This window comes from Octopus bimaculoides, chromosome 8 (assembly GCF_046866305.1).
Source record: "Octopus bimaculoides isolate indiv1 chromosome 8, ASM4686630v1, whole genome shotgun sequence".
NCBI classification, from domain to species: domain Eukaryota; kingdom Metazoa; phylum Mollusca; class Cephalopoda; order Octopoda; family Octopodidae; genus Octopus; species Octopus bimaculoides.
Genome location: NC_142935.1, coordinates 31079318 through 31097472, shown reverse-complemented (window position 1 = coordinate 31097472; position 18155 = coordinate 31079318). Strand labels below are relative to the sequence as shown.

General features: G+C 34.2%; 1 protein-coding gene across 8 annotated transcripts in view; it reads right to left on the bottom strand.

The window, feature by feature from the left end:
• The window catches only part of LOC106873316 (mitogen-activated protein kinase kinase kinase 13-B), a 204224-nt gene that overhangs the window by 23202 nt on the left and 162867 nt on the right, over nt 1-18155 (bottom strand). For all 8 annotated transcript variants that reach the window (XM_052970022.2, XM_089356300.1, XM_052970020.2 and 5 more), the window contains 3 exons: nt 17133-17241; nt 16117-16226; nt 1105-1221 (listed from right to left, as the gene is read on the bottom strand). In XM_052970022.2, the coding sequence (XP_052825982.2) occupies nt 1105-1221; nt 16117-16226; nt 17133-17241 (336 nt within the window). The remainder of the gene's footprint in view (nt 1-1104; nt 1222-16116; nt 16227-17132; nt 17242-18155) is intronic.

The window sequence follows — 18155 nt, the reverse complement described above, 5'->3', positions numbered from 1 at the left end:
AAGAACTAGATGGAGTAAATGCATTTTAAGTTAATAACTGTCTAAGGTCAGCTCAGCTTTTGGTAGACTCCAGCACAGACTGCAGAGAGATCATGGCATCTTCCTGGTCACAAAGATAAATAAAAGTGTACCAGGCAGTAGTGCTTACCTTTCTCATGAATGGCTATGAATCATGGATACCCTACAGGCACCGTATCCAATAGTTAGACTCCATCTTCACTGCCTTTCTTCAATTTGCAACATCAAGTGGCAGGATAGAAACCCCAACACAGAAGTTCTTGCAAGATGGGACATTCTAGGTATAGAGAGTTTCCTTATCAAAGTGCAAAGGAGGTGGATTGGCCATGTGGTATGCATGGAAGACATTCGCTTATGTAAATCCCTCTTTTATGGTCAGCTTAGCTCTGGTTCCAGGCATCAAGGCCATTCACTGCTCTGTTATAAGGACACTTAAAAAACCTGCTTGAAAATCTGTGACATAAATCTGTAGATATGGGAATTGGTAGCACTAAATAAAAGCCAGTGGAGAAGCTTGTGTTATCAAACCACCTCTAACTTTGAGGTGGCAAGGATTAATACCCTATAGAGAAAAGAGCCCAGTACAGAGTCAGCTCCGACCTACTCCCAGATGACAGTAACCACCACTGCAACAGGATCTGCAAAACCTAAATAGATCTGTATTCCCACAAAAAATGATACTTTGAGTAGCTATGTCCTGTTGAAACTTCATTTGTCAAAGCAATGAGAGAGTCCATTTTAGGTATTATAAAATGAAGTCACAAGATTGTTGACCAATGCTTGAATTATATTAATAGAGGATGAATACTAAATAGAAAACACTGCTAATAAATAAAAACATTTTTGTTAATTATGTGAATAATTGATAACTATCAAAAATAAATCAAGAGATTACAATGAAATCTTTTGTGTCATTGGTAATATATGAGATATTATAATGTATGAGACATTATATTTTAAATATATTATATTATAAATATATTATATTGTAATCCTAATATTGATGATCAATGCTTGTTTTCTGTAAAAAATTTAAAAATGTTCCAAAATGAAATTGTAAACAAAATAGGAAGAAATGAAAATTACTTGATGAGTTCTCGTTCTCGTTTTTCAAGTTGTAGCATACAAGCTGTAAGTTCCATATATAAATTGTTGGCTCGTTCCAATTTCCTTTCATAATGTTCACGAACATCCTGAGCATGTCTGAAAGTACAATAAACAGATTGTGCAATTTCAAAGGGGAAAAAATAATATAAGACAAAAAAAAAAAAAAAAAAAAAGGAAAAGCTGTGGAAATGGTCAGCCCAAATAATCAATATATAAAGAGTTTATGTGAAATATCCTGGCTATTTTTGGTACTAGCATGTGTGTGTGTTTTTATCTAGAGTATTAGTATCATTTTTGTTTACTTGTTTCATTCATTGGACAGTAGCCATGCTGGGGCATTGCCTCGAAGGGCTTTAGAGTAGAAGACACTTGCTCAAGGGGCTACACAGTGACACTGAACCCTAAATCATGCGGGTGCAAAGTGAGCTTCTTAACCACATAGTTTTTCCTGTATCCCCACACAGTTAAGCCTACACCTGCCACACAACCATAAAGGTTTTTAAACCTAATGCAAGAATATTATTTTGTCAGGGGACGGCAAACTGACATAATCTCAGTGTGCTTACTTGTGGTTATTTTAACAAAACTCAAAATTTACAGAAAGATATTTTAACTAAATTATACTAAAGAATTTAATCCAGTCTTATATCATTTCTGTTAAACTCTCTTATAAGCTGTGCTGTCTTATTAATTCATTGATTATATTTTAAACAGTTCCAGTATTTGGCCTGTGACCAATACCAATGCAATGCTTTCAAGGGTTTTATTTAATTATATTAATTCCGGTAATTTGTATGATGCATTTCGTAATGTAGAATGAGAAAGCTGATTTGGATGAAAATGGATGTAACTTGAGTGGAATTAAATACCACAATGCATTTTTGCTTGCCACACCAGTTTTCTTCAATTGTTCTGAGCCAATACCCACATGAACACACACATGTACATACACACACATGCATGCATGCACACACACACATCTGATAATTCTGGTTTCCATGCTGGCATGAGTTGGATGGTTTGACCAGAGCTGGCAAGTTGGAAAGCTGCACCAGTCTTCAATTATCTGTTTTGGCTTGGTTTCTATGGCTTGATGCCCTTCCTAATGCCAACCACTACAGATTATACTGGGTGCTTATGTGGCATCATCACAGGTGACTTTTACATGGCACTAGCATGGCTGTGTTTTTTTCTTTTCTAATTTTTTCATGTGGCACTGGCAATGCAATGCGATTGAAACTATCCATCCTTATTCTTGCAAAGAGAATTTCTCCATCACATAGGCATGTATGCATCCACATTGAAGTAAAATAATTATCTACTTTTTAGAACAGTTTTGTTACACACTTCATGTTAAGAAAAATAGTTTGAAAATCAATACATGCATATTGATTTCTTCTAAATCTATAAAATTTTAATGAAGTAAATACAAGAACGAAAGCTTGTTGTTTATTGAGATTTTATTTATCTCTCCTTGGTGTTTAACATTTAGAATATCCATACCAAAACATCAAGATTCACTATCGCTTAAATTTTGCTTCAAGGAGAATAATGATTTCTTGTGTTAGCTCTATGAAACATATTCGGAAGTGGAATAAAATCAATCAGGTTGACGCAAGTACATGACTGACACATATTTTATTAACCCTGCAGGGATGAACAGCAAACTGGCATCTGAACAGAGATAAAACCAAATCACAAAGACTAATCTGTCTCTTCAGAGACAGGAAATAGGTTATCCTCAACAATTACCAACTCTCTACAAAATTCCAGTGACACCGTAACAGAGTATTGCTTCCATATCTAAAACAGTGCTGCATCTACTACTCATATAAGAATCCCAAATCACATCCAAAGAAAAGCCGTTCAACTGATAGGTATGCAGTCATTCACCAACACTTTTGTATTGTCTCCTCTGTTTTTCCTTTCTACTATTGCTACTGTGATCATTGCTTTTCAGAGCTAACTGATATTGTGCTGTCTCCATTTAGATATTCCCATCTCAGTCATATCTTCTTTCATTACTCATATTTTGTCCCTGTACCAAATCTCCCACTAACCACTATGTCCAGTCTTTCCTCTTCGGAATATCAACCGTTTGGAATTTCCCTCTTTTCATGCAGTCATCAATATCTGAAAGAAATGGCAACTGCAGTGATTTCACTGATCTCAGAGGGCCTACAAAGGATACGGATATAGCTTGTTCATTGAAACTAAATCAATAAACAAACAAAAGCCAAATAATATTAAGCATTTGGTCAAACACTCTATGGTTTCTACTACTGCATACTCTTATTTTCAATGTGACAAGTATACTTCAAACTACTGCTTGGAATAACACACACATACATGAAACACCACACACACACACACACACACACACACACACACGCACACATCATTGTCTAACCCATGTGAGAGGCAGGTAAAAGATGATGTTAAAACAACAATGCTGATAAGGAAGATATATATATATATATATATACAAAGGGCTCCTTTCAGTTTCTATCAAATTCGTTATCACATATAATTTTTGTATATAATTATGTGTATATAATTTGAAATATAAGATATACCTTTTTAATAAACATACAATTTATTCTCAATCTGAAAAGTTTTAGTCTCTGTTGGTAAAAAGAAATCACTCTAATCAATTTTCAGTCTTACTGGACCCTCATCAGGGACAGATACTCATCTTTCTGTTTACAGAGAAATTATTAGCATATAGCTATTTACAGTATATACAAATGCACATAACACTAAACTGGTCTGTCTACTTTATGTAACAATATATATATGTTAACAACATTAATTCATTCATTCAATTGTAGGTGCATTATAGGGCAGTGAGCTGGCAGAATTGTTAGCACGCTGGGAAAAATGCGTAGCAGTATTTCGTCTGCCGTTACATTCTGAGTTCAAATTCCGCCGAGGTCGACTTTGCCTTTCATCCTTTCGGGGTCGATAAAATAAGTATCAGTTGTGTACTTGGGTCAATCTAATCGAACGAAACCCCCCACCACTCCCCAAAAATTTCGGGCCTCTTAAATTTTCCGAAGAAGCATGAAATAATCTGATGAACTTATACATCCATATTAATATAGTAGAACGGTAGAGTCTGTGGAGATCAGAGATATTCTGCATTTACAAATAGTAAAACAAATATTTAAAACTGGTTGAATAAATATTAATAATATAGGTCAAGTGTTGAGGTTTATAGCAGTTTTTCAATGACAAAAAAAAAAAACGTAAAAAAATTTTAAAATCTCCTTCAACTGAATTTCTTTGTTTGTAGTTAGGTGTATTCAAGGTAGTATTTACAATGAAGGAAATTGCTGAATACTCGACTACATTCATCAGGATAATGAACAATAAATTGTTGAGTTTTATTGATCAAAAGGAAGTTAATTTTCAACTGAATAATTACAAGAATTAAATAGGAGTTTAGTTTAGTTGCTATTAAGGATTCTTGTTTATTAGCAACATTTCTTGGAATGCCATAAAAAAATAAAACAAAATTAACACACACATACACACACACTGAACTAGAAACATAAAACGGAAAATGGTTATTTTCATTTCGTCTCATTATGATAGAGGGGAAAATACTAGAGTCGCTACTCAGTCTGGAGACAATGTGCTTATGGATGTAGAGCAGCCAACCAAGAATGGATTGAGTTCATTTGCTGGAACAAGAACCAAATGTTGCAGAAAGACACCACTAAAATATACGACTATAATTTTATGCTTGCTAAGCTGCAGATAGATTGCCCCTTAATCTCCCAAAAAGTAGAAGTTATTTTTGCATAAAGAGTTTTACATTTTCTGAAGTTTTATTCACTGAATCATCATCATCATCATCATTGCCATCTTTGTCGTTGGCATCATCATCATCATCATCACTGTCATTGTCTTTGTTGTTGTCATTGTCATCATTCTCATCATTGTCGTCATTGTCAGTATTCTCCTCCTCCTCTTCCTCATCATTTCCACTGCTACCACCATGATAATCAATCATTCTTAACATTATCAATTCATAACCACCACCACTTTTACTACCAACACATAACCACCACCTGTAAATATCACCATTATCATCTATATTTAATGTCTGTTTTCCATGCTGGCATGAGTTGGATGGTTTGACAGGAGCTGGCAAGACCAGGAGCCGCACCAGGTTCCATAGTCTGTTTTGGCTTGGTTTCTACAGCTGGTTGTCCTTCCTAATGCCAACCAATTTACAGAGTGTACTAGGTACCGATCATGTGGCACCGTCAGCAGTGCTTTTTATGTGGCACCAGTACCAGTGCTTTTATGTGGAACCATCAGCAGTGCTTTTCATGTGGCACCATCAGCAGTGCTTTTCATGTGGCACCATCAGCAGTGCTTTTCATGTGGTACCATCAGCAGTGCTTTTCATGTGGCACCATCAGTAGTGCTTTTCATGTGGCACCATCAGCAGTGCTTTTCATGTGGCACCATCAGCAGTGCTTTTCATGTGGTACCATCAGCAGTGCTTTTCATGTGGTACCATCAGCAGTGCTTTTCATGCGGTACCATCAGCAGTGCTTTTCATGTGGCACCATCAGCAGTGCTTTTCATGTGGCACCACCAGCAATGCTTTTCATGTGGCACCATCAAACAAGCCCACCTTCATCACCCCTACTTTCTACTCAGTGACATTGTTTTTAACATCATTCTCCAGAGGGAATGATGTAGTCAAAGAGGCCAATGAAGAGCCTATATGTAACCCCTCATCCTGCAAGAAATTACAGCTAAATGCCCCTAAAATCATACTCTACTACATTAAAAAAAACCAGAAAACAAAAAAAGGAAGGAGATATTGCATAAGGTAATCCTAAAGAAAACTTTAAATAAAATCTGGATGTTCATAGAAGGAATGTCTTGGGATGAAACAAGAACTATTACCATTATTATAGAACATATCTCCCAACAACATCCAACACCACCACCACCTCCACCACCACCAATTATTGCTATTCAATATTATAATAAGTATTCATTAGATGTTGTTAATTGATACTGAAGACAATGTTTTACTATGATAAAAGAACAAGGAGGTTTTGAACCTTCCCTCTTTGTTTTTCTTTTCTTTGTCCTTATGTTATATTTAGTAACAAAATTAGAATTGATCAATATCGAAAATGACTAGACTCTCTTGTTTTAGTTCAGAATGATTCACTTGTCCTCATGTATATATAGACATTTAGAAGAACTATATGATAAATGAATATTTAATTTAATTTTTGACTTTATCAAAGACTATATATAAAAAGTGTCACTATATTTTAAAAAAAGTGTAAAAATTTTCAGACTATCGATTTATTTCACTGCTCCTATTCTGGTATTCAATAAAAAGTGTATTTTAATTTATAAAATAGTTTGTTGTATGTATTTACAAAGTTTAAAAAAAAAAAGATTATTATTATTATTATTATTATTATTATTATTTATAATTAGTTTTTAAATATCATTAGTGTATCCGATTTTATTTCTATGCAGATGTTTGTATAGAATGAAGTTGTGACTTACACATTGTATACAGGGTTGTTATTGAATGGACACAATTCTTAATGAAATCAATATTTTATGAGATGACCAGTGCGCACAAACAGCAGTAACAACAACAACAACAATCGCAGATGTTCTCTTCATCATTGACTGTTATAGAGGTTGATTTGATTATTATATATTTACTGTGCTTCCTATTGTCTCTAGGGATGTGGCCTGCTAGGATTTAAAATGTAAATATTTGCACTTAACCAATCTCAAACACAAAAACTGTCTCTCTTTTGTCCCCATATCTAAATAAATAAATAAATAAATAAATAAATAAATAAAAAGACTGTTCTGTTCAACACAATGCAAATACCTCGGTCAGTAATATTTCCCTTTATAACAAAATGATAGCTTCATGAATAATGATTATGGCAGATACTATAAAAATGAATGTCATGATCTTCGATAGGATTGGTCGGCGGTGGCATTGGTGGGGTGGGGGGTTATAAATAGTTTTCAGAGGAGAAAATGATTTGAAAGAAAACAGGACTGGGTATGTGTTTGCTTAACAAACTGGAGCAATAATAGGCTTTGGTTAACAGGATAAACTAAAGAAAGGAAATATAATGTGCATAAACATTTGTAAAAAAAAGTTTTTTGTTGTTTTATAAACTTAACATTATCAACATAAATACATACATAAGCACACACACACACACACACACGCATACATACATATATATAAATACATACATATATACACACATAAACATAAACATAGGTGCATGCAGATTTGCATATAAACAATATATAAATACAAACATACATACATAGATACATACATGCATGCATGCATACATGTATGCTTACATACATATAAACATACATGCATGCATGCAAAAACATACATGCATACAGGTACATAGATACATACATTCATACATGTATGTATGTATGCATACAAACACACTCATAAAAAGCAAATGCATTTATTTCTTAAAACTCAGGTGTAATATAGAAGACTGATTAAAGCTAAATGATAATTTAAAATATTAATTCTCTAACTAGTTTCCTTTATCTTTACACACACACACACACACACACACACACACACACACACACACACACACACAGATATTTATGGGTCTGGGTGTGACAAATAAGTCACATATTAAGATAACTAGAATCTTAAATAAGAGTGTCTATAGCAAATGCATTTTCCTTGTATACGTATGTTTAGAATAACAGAGCTAAATATACAGTGTAATACATTTTGTTAGGAATCTAGCTGACATACAAATAAAGAATAATAATGAGATTTATTTTATAAAGCACGATTATTTCTCAGTGTGTGGTTATATAGAGTTGATTATAATTGTATGAAACAAAAAGTTACAACAGGCTGAGAGCTGTCTGATAATCCTACATTACAGAAAGAGGAAGTAAGAAAAGATAGCTTGTTTGTACTTGAAGTCTGAATGATCAACCTATTGGTAGAAGCAAAAATGTATTGATCTGCTACGTTAGAGAGTAGTAACTGCAGCCCAGCAAGCTAGGATGCTTGACATATGAAGCAGGGGTGAAGGAATTTGATGCTGGACTTACTTCTGAAATGACAACTAAGAATTATCTGAAATGAATGTCTTAGAAGGCCTCCCGTGTTTATATCACTGAGAGTAAATGGATGGGGGGGGGGGGGGGGGGGAATATGTATAAAATAAAAACAGAAATGGAAAGTAAATTGTTTTCCTTTATTGCTTTTAATTTGTGAAATGAGAAATAGCTATGAATGCTACTGCTGCTACTGCTGTCTAACTCTAAGCAGCTACATTTGGAGCAGGCAATAAACAGATGGACAGACGGTGTATAGGAAAACAGAGCAATTTGTACATGCCGTATTGAGACTGCATATATCTTCACTATAAAATAATTTTTCATCAACATATAATAATAAAATCTGCTTGAAATTTGATTGTTTCTGACTGTTGATAATGGTAATTTCTTCTGACTTGTAATTTTAGAGGAAACGAATTGTTAGAATCAGCATAAACATTATTATTATTATTATCATCATCATCATCATCATCATCATCATCATCATCATCATCATCATCATCATCATCATTGTTGTTATTATTATCATGATCAAGCCCACCAATATTACCACCACTACTATCAACACCATCCATCAACAAACCCAACCACCCACCAGCCCCAATCACCAGTCCCCAACCAACCCCACCCCACCACCACCACCAAAGCAATCATCAGAATGACTATCATTACAATTACCCCACCACTTCAACATCACTCACAATAATAACCTCTACTACTAGTAATTCTACTGTCACCACCATCACCACTACCACCACCACTACCACCACCACCACCACTACAGCCATGGCTGCCACTGCCACCACTGCCACCCCCACCACCGCTGTGGCTGCCACTACCGCCACTACCACCATCACGTATTTCTCACTTCACATATATTTACAGCTGCTATCATTCACAATTTTACTTTTTTTTCAAAGTAAGATTTCAAAATATCATTCGATTATAAGTAATTGCCATTGTAAGACTATTTTTACATGTGTTAAAAATAAAACAGTAAATTGAAACAATTTCAAATGACAAAAATGAATTAATATATTTTCTTTATTCTTCTCTCCTGTCAGAAACTGTGTTTATGGAAAACGATATAACTGAATTAAATATTTCCAATTGAACATAATAGTCTGTGGTAATCAAGGTGTGTCATTTCAGTTTAGTCAATATTAAGAAAAAGACAGCACATGATATTAGATATAAAAATCCAACATGTGACTGCAGCCATTTTAACTAGCATGTGATAGTTTCGTTCGTGCTGAAACCACACATAGTAAGACAATGATTTAAGAGCCGAGAATTTTCAATTACTTTCAATGATAAAAACATAAAAGTAGATAATAAAAAAAACAAAACCTTTTCAAACTAGCTTGTTGTACTTCAATTATACCATGCCAGTAGCCTATTTCTTATAAAACTACACCATGCAGCCAAAACTGATAAATGATTCCTAAAGGTATGCAGATAATTTGCTTTAAAACTGACTATTATTTGAATTGATTGCCTGTGATGAAAAAGCATTGCTATGTTGAAGGAATAATTCAATAAATTATGGCATATTTGAATATTCTCTTCACAAATGAGAATTGTCTTCACAAACAACATTATTTAAAAAAAAAAAAAATACACAGACTAGAAAATATTTATTTGATATTGCTGCTCCAATACAACACAGCCAACATAAATTTATCAAGTATTACAACTGACATTAATTTTCAAGTATCAAGACGATATCAATTTAGTTCATCAGTGTTCTTTATAAATATTATCATTGCAAAAAATAATAATAATAATAATAAATAAACAAAAAGAAACCAAAACAAAATAAGTCATAAATTTATTATAACCTTTCAAACTGCTTAAAAACTAAAGCTAAAGGCCAACACGTTTTGAATTACTGTCTATTGAATTTCTTTTTCATCTCTTAGGACACTTAAATTAGTTTATTAGTTGTGCTGAGCTAAGCTTTTCATCAATAATTTCCAGATTTTCTCATTAGTTAAAGGCTATTTCCTATATTACTTTCCAAGATATTTTTAAGATGCATGCCTTGAAAAAAATATAGGTATCTAATCTGGGGATAAGAAAACAATACTACAAAATCAGCTTAGTGATTAGTTTACTCTAACATGTTGTACAGAATATAATGTATCCAATTTGGGTTGTTTTTTTTTTTACTTTTTATAAGATAGCTTATAATGCTTGACATCATAGGGGCCAGAGAGCAGAAGGCCATCAGGTTGACTGTGGGGGCAGTGCAGGTTGCTTCGAGGTTGCAGTGAATCAGGAGATACAAGCCCTGGAAGGGGAAGCTCTACCAGGAGTAGTCCTAACAGGACACAAGCTGGAGGCTTAAACAACACCAGCTAGGTTACCTGAGTGAAGGTGTTTGATGTTGAAATACCCCAAACACCTGATGATTTCAGGAAACATCACTGTGGATGTATTCAGGTGCATCACAGGAGGATACATGGAAAGACTATAAACACAAAAGTGTAACAATTTTAAAATGCAAATAAAAGATTTAGAGATGACCCAAGCCATTATAAATTTGTGAGAATGAGTGAAATTCAGTTTCTAGTAAATAAACTGAGCAAGCTCGTTATGTTCGTTTTAAAAATAACCTTTAGACAATGAAAAGTACTATAAACAAAATGGTTTTCAATAATGTATACGCCAAAGACCTTGTTTGATAAAATAAGCCATTAAGCTATGAGCCTGTTGGTTATTCCTTTTGAGGTGACGACATGAGATCACCTCTGGTTTTATGATGCAAATCTTCCAATTTTAAAATCATCATCATTGTTTAACATCCGTTTTCCATGCTGGCATGGGTTGGACAGGCTGGCATGGGTTGGACAGGCTGGCATGGGTTGGACAGGCTGGCATTGGTGTTTATACTTAAATTAAAACCTTCCAAATAACATTTAGTTGTTTTCTCAATCTCCTTAAATCTACTGCCCATCATCATCATCATCATCATCATCATCATCATAATTATCTACTGAATGCTTTGTGATCTTTGTGATTGTCTTCACTCAAATAATGAAGACACTAGACATTGATACTTTTGTTTTATTTCCTTAGTACACTCAGACGAGATTTCTTCACTACAATTGTATCCTAGGCAGGATTTAGATCTCAGACTGTACAAAGCCAAAATATACTTTGCAAGTCATCCTGTTCTATGCTTTAATATTTCCATCAAACTATGTCTTGGACTGGTACTTTAATTGTCAATCCCCAAAATGACAAAAAAAAAAAAATAAGCTGACTTTGATGGGATTTGAACTCAGAGCACAAAGAACTGGAACAAATGCCAACAAAGTATATAATCCAATGTTCCAATAAGTTCTTTCAATTCACTATCTTAATGATTATTTTCAAAATTCAGTAAAACACAGAGACTGTGTAATCCATAACATAATCACAAAAGGTTTGTGAGTTGCAGTTGGGTGTGTCTAGAGAATGTCATCCTAACAACCAATGAGTTAACAATTCATATTCTGTCACCAGTTCCCTGCTGTGTCCTAACAAAATCACTTAAATTCTAATGTATTAGTTCACGGAACTATAAATAAGTAAAATGGAACAGTACAGTTAGTTAACATAAGCATGAGTGATACTGTATAATTAAGAATGCTTCGTTAACTTCAAATCTGATCCTATATCGTTTCATGGGCCCAGATAAAACAAACTAGAGATTTCTCACAACATGGAAACAGAGATTTTAGTGGTGTACCAGTAGTGTCCCAAACAGTTATGGCATGTTATTATTATTAACATATTTTAAAATAATATTTTGATCCAATTGTTGTAATTGATTTCTAAGCTATCTAGGATAGGTAGATAGGAGCACTCTGTCGGTTACGATGACGAGAGTTCCAGTTGATCTGATCAACGGAACAGCCTGCTCGTGAAATTAACGTGCAAGTGATTGAGCAATCCACAGACACGTGTACCCTTAACGTAGTTCTCAGGGAGATTCAGCGTGACACATAGCATGATAAGGCCGGCCCCTTTTGAAATACAGGTACAGCTCATTTTTGCCAGCTGAGTGGACTGGAGTAATATGAAATAAAGTGTCTTGCTCAAGGACACAACGCGTCACCAGGAATCGAACTCACGACCTTACGATCATGAGCTGAATGCCCTAACCACTAAGCCACACGCCTTCTAAACTATATAATAATAGATGTCAGTAGGAAGTCAGGTTGAAATATCAAATTTCTCTACCAACTTGAAAATCTCAAAGATAAAAATAGTTATGTATATTTTAATTATAGAAAAGAATATATATCATAAAAGACATCATATATTGCAATAAATCACAGAAAACTTTTCATGATTTTATGAAATATATTTTGCATCAAAAACTTCTCAGCAATGTGATCCAGGGAATGTTTTAATACTAAAATAAGAATCAATACTTAAAAATGTCTGCCTAAATTCTTGATACTGTTCTATCTCAGAACCACAGAACAGTGTTATATCTAATCAATAACACACTCAATAACAACTGCATAAACCATTCTAGTCTTCCATAGCTTTGTTTTGGAGCAATAATATATTTATGTTGCGATTGTTGCTGTTTAGTCCCATCCTCATATACTCAGCTCATTCCTGATATTGGAGAGGGATGGTTTCTGACATATTAACTTATATAACATACATAAATGGAGGTGTATGGCCTAGTGGTTAGGGTGTTGCACTCATGTTCACAAGATCATGGTTTCAATTCCTGGACTAGGCAATACATAGTGTTCTTGAGCAAAACACTTCATTTCATATTGCTTCAGTCCACTCAGCTGTAAAGGAACATCCTGTGAAGAACTGGTGTCCCATTCAGGGGCAAATGTTGGGATCCTGGTCACTTATACACCATCGAAACCAAATAACTAGTCCTATGGGCCCTAGGACTTGAGACAGTACTTACTTATGGTGTACATATTAAAAACAAAGTTCCTGGTTTTGACTTAGCAGTTAAGACATTAACGCTGTGAAGAACAATACATTGGGCAGTATAGTTGCAGATATAGCAAAAGAAAGATGTGATGGTCACAGTTGGAAAAACCTTTGATCACAGCTCTGTTCAATCAGGGCAGACCTGGAGCTAAATAGCAACCACAACTGTAACGTATTTTGATGTCTATATAAAGACCATTGCTGAATTTCAATGACCATGTCAATATGCTTTGCTGTAATTGCTGTCTCTATGTCAGGAAAATTGCAATCATTCATAAATCATTGTTCATTATCTCATTTGAAATATCATTATTCATACAGTCATTACTTTTATGCTAGAGATATGTAAATTTTTAATTCTGGGTTTCAGGAGTTCAAACATCAATAAATTATAAATCACAATGAGTTCAAAATACTATATATATATATATATATATATATATATATATATATATATATATATACACACACATATATGCAATGCAATTATCGTGATATTGAAGATCACTGTGCAAAACTTCACAAGTAAATACTGAGCAAAAGATAACATTTAAAATTCCCTTGATGATACATCAGTTTTTAACTTTTTTAATCTTTTTTTTATTTCAGGTCCTCCAAAGTTAATGGTAGAAAAGGTATAAAATTATTTTCAGACAAGAGATTTGGTCTAAGTGCTTGCAAGTGTCAACTCCTCTAAAGCTACTGAATGGAGCAAGTGGTTGTATTTAATTAGGCAATGGATCATTTCTACTACACAAGTGTTTCAATAAGATTATTTCTGCTACTATTTCTAATTTTTATTACATGCAACACCATACTTTCAAACAGCAGTTATACTCTTCCAGTTCCCTGTTTACCTAGTTTAATTAAAATATTTGGCAAAGGCCATTTTGAGTGTGGCCATTGCCAGTACCGCCTAACTGGCCCTTGTGCTGGTGGCACGTAAAAGCACCCACTACACTCTTGGAGTGGTTGGCGTTAGGAAGGGCATCCAACTGTAGAAACTCTGCCAGATCAGATTGGAGCCTGGTGCGGCCATCCAGTTCGCCAGTCCTCAGTCAAATCGTCCAACCCATGCTAGCATGGAAAGCAGACGTTAAACAAAGATGATGATGACATACTAAATGATTCTATGACATCAGCATTCTTGCCTTGGTGCTCAATCACAACAGCCACCACTCTAATTTGGTGTAATTCTATTATCATTTCATTCACCTCCAGATAATTCTTCAGCCTTTATAAAATTCATAATGCACCCTGTACTAGAAAGCTATCTAAGAAAGTGTATCCTCCATGCAAAACATATTCAAGACTGTTTGATGAAAATGCTATTTTCTGATAAACATTAATTTCTCTTGACTGGCTATAGACTAAAACTAGCTGATGCTTTACTATATTTTCTAACTGTATTCGACGCTTCGTTATAAACACACTAGTTAAAATATATCCTCTTCTACAATTCTCAGAGAGTCAGCTTCTCTGCTCACATTTATCTCTGTTACAGATCTGCAGCCTAAATTGATCATTAGCTGTACTCATTCCTCTCTTCCATGCTTATTTATCACTCCCTACTCTGCAGCCTAACAAAATTGTTATAATAAAATACCCTCAGAATGAAAAAAAAAAAAAATAGTTTCCAAGATTCAAATTTTATGAAGTAAGGCTTTTGAATTTGAAAATCCAGAGTGTTAATATACACAGTATTCTTTATCCTCACTAATAGATAATCATGTTTTCAGAAAATCTGAAGACATAATAATTTAATTAATGAAATTACTGCTAAGAGAAGACAGATAATTACTACATAAATGTTATAAAGAGATAGATCTATATCTTATTTCATATGGTAAGCTATTTGCTTATTTTTACTTGCTGGTATGTTTGAATGTTGAATATAGTTTCTGTCACTCTTGTTATAGATGTTAGCTAGATTGTTAGTGTATTTTAGACGTAAACACATTTAAATGTTTTCATGTAGTTTTTCCTACATGGTATAATAAAAATTAGGATTTCTAGGCGATGGAGAATTGATTCTATGATGTTCATATCTGATCCAATGTGCTCATATTTGTTTGTATTTTTATAGAAGGAGAAGATTTCTGCATTGCAAAGCCATGTTATTAATTTAATGCAGTAGAAATTTTTGTATCACAGATAAAAATTTACCAGCTAATATATATATATATATATATATATATATATATATATATATATGCAATTTCATTTGGTAAAAATCCACAATACTGAGACTGAAGCACAGCACATCCAATCACAGTAAAACAAATGATAATGATGAGGAGGATGTGGATGATGATGATGAATGAGGATGACTTCTTTTATTAGCTACATGGGCCCAAGACACTGAAGACACCATCTCCAAGGCATCAGAAGTGTCCTCTTCCTGTTTCTTTTCTACTACTTAGAAAAGTATACTTAGTGTAGGTCCATTTAACCTCACCAGTTATACCACTCCCATCTCATCATCATCATCATCGTCATCGTTTAACGTCCACTTTCCATGCTAGCATGGGTTGGACGATTTGACTGAGGACTGGTGGACCAGGAGGCGACACCAGGCTCCAATCTGATTTGGCAGAGTTTCTACAGCTGGATGCCCTTCCTAACGCCAATCACTCCGAGAGTGTAATGGGTACTTTTATGCGCCACCAGCACAAGGGCCAGTCAGGTGGGTACTGGCGACGGCCTTTTGATAAAGACACTACAAGGCAAGCACCCTTCCCCTTCTACTTTTACCTTCCTCAAGTGATAATCATTTTTGAAACTCTTGAAGAAATAGCACAAGGGGATAAATTTTATTGAAATTCATTTCTATCATCTTTAGTCAAATCTAATTTGAAACCAAAACTATATACAAGTATAAAATATGCAATCACTTACCTTAATTCTTCTTTCCGCCGTCGAACTAAATCTTCCTCAAGTTGAGGTATATGTGACCCTTTACTGCGGAACTTTTGTAGTTGCTCAGCTATTTCTTCTCTCCAGAATATCTGTAGACAAAACAAATATGATATGGTCTGTGTAAACACAATATCAACAAACATACAGTTATTTAAATGTAAACAAACTAACAGCAGTCTCATTGCATTATCCTGCGTTTGAGAATTTAAAAATCACTTCTTTAACTTTCTAAGACATCTCAATGCCTCTAAAGCAAACTTTGTTTGTTTGTTTACGTTCATTGTAATTTGAATTAAATTATTATTATTATTATTATTATTATTATTATTATTATTATTATTATTATTATTATTATTATTATGAATATCAAGGGTACAGTGGCAAGCTGGCAGAATCATTAGCATGCCTGACAAAATGCTTAGCAGCATTTCATCCGTCGTTACGTTCTGAGATCAAATTCCACTGAGGTTGACTTTGCCTTTCATCTTTTCAGGGTTGATATAAGTATCAGTTAAGCACTGGGGTCGATGTAATCGACTAGTTCCCTCCACCAAAATTTCAGGCCTTGTGCCTATAGTAGAAAGGATTATGAATATTAAAGTGGCAAGTGGCAAAATTTTTCATGGCATTTTGTCCGTCTTCACATTTTGAGTTCAAATTCTGCTGAGATCAACTTTGCCTTTCATTCTTTCAGGGTTGATAAGATAACTACTAGTTGAACTCTGGGATCAATGTAATCGACTTACTTCTCCCCAAAAATTGCTGGCCTTGTGCCAGTCGCTGAAGCTTTTCTGTTTATTTTCTCGTGTTCCTTTCTGTTGAAGAGCATAGACTCAAAACGTAAAAGACTTTCTCACCTTCCCGAGAGTTAAACTAATACACCTGTTTGTTGTTTATACATCTGTCTTCATCTTTTGTTTTTTTTGTAAATTCCAATTATTATTATGAATATTGTTAGGGTAAAATGTAGCAATTTAATGATTAATTGTTCTTACCTGAGCTTCTTTGAAATCATCTCTATTAAAATTCAACAGTTCTGGTGAGGCAATTTCTAGATGCATCAAAATTTGCCGGAAAGACATACGGTTACGAGCCTTGGCTTTCCTGTAATTTATTGAAGTTAAAAAAAAATTTTAAATTAAAATCAAAATTAATATTACTGCATCAGAAAAAAGTTATTTCATTCAGCACTAAGATATTTATTTGATTGTTAAACATAAGTCATCATGATAATTATCATCAAAATCCATTCCCCATGCTGGCATGGGTTGGACAGTTTGACAGGATCTGGTGAGCTGTACCAAGCTCTACTGTTAGCTTTGATATGGTTTCTATGGCTGGATGCCTTTCCTAATGCCAACCACTTTACAACATATGCTGGGTGCCTTTTACATGGCACTAATGAGATCACCGAGTAACTTACAAAACAACATGTATGTTAAATTGGTTGAATCATTAGAGAATTAAATAGAATGCTTTTTGATATTTATTCTAACTCTCTGTGATTTGACTTCAAACCTAGCTGTAGTCAACTTTGCCTTTCATCCTTTTGGGGTCAATACAAAAGTACCAATCTAGGGTAGTGAATTGGTGGAACTATTAGAGCAAGAGGAAAGGTGCCTTGTGTTATCTACACTGGCTCTTTGCATTTGACAGCAACCCCTGGAATGACACAAGTATTAAGTTGTTCCAGCCCAAGTCAATGGCTTTTTCCTTGGATAACATGAGAGGTATGGAAGAGGGGACGTTTGAAAATGTGAACAACAACCAATTTTCCACAAAAAAATATTTCTCAGACTTTCACATACAGGGGCTGATGCAAGGTTAACCTTGAGTAATAAGGGCTTTATTGCGCATGTGTGGTGGGATACATTTACACAAAACACATATGCACACATACAAACATATACATGCAGACACACATACATCTCTCTCTCTCTCTCTCTCTCTCTCTCTCTCTCTCTATATATATATATATATATATATATATATATATATATATATATATATATATATAT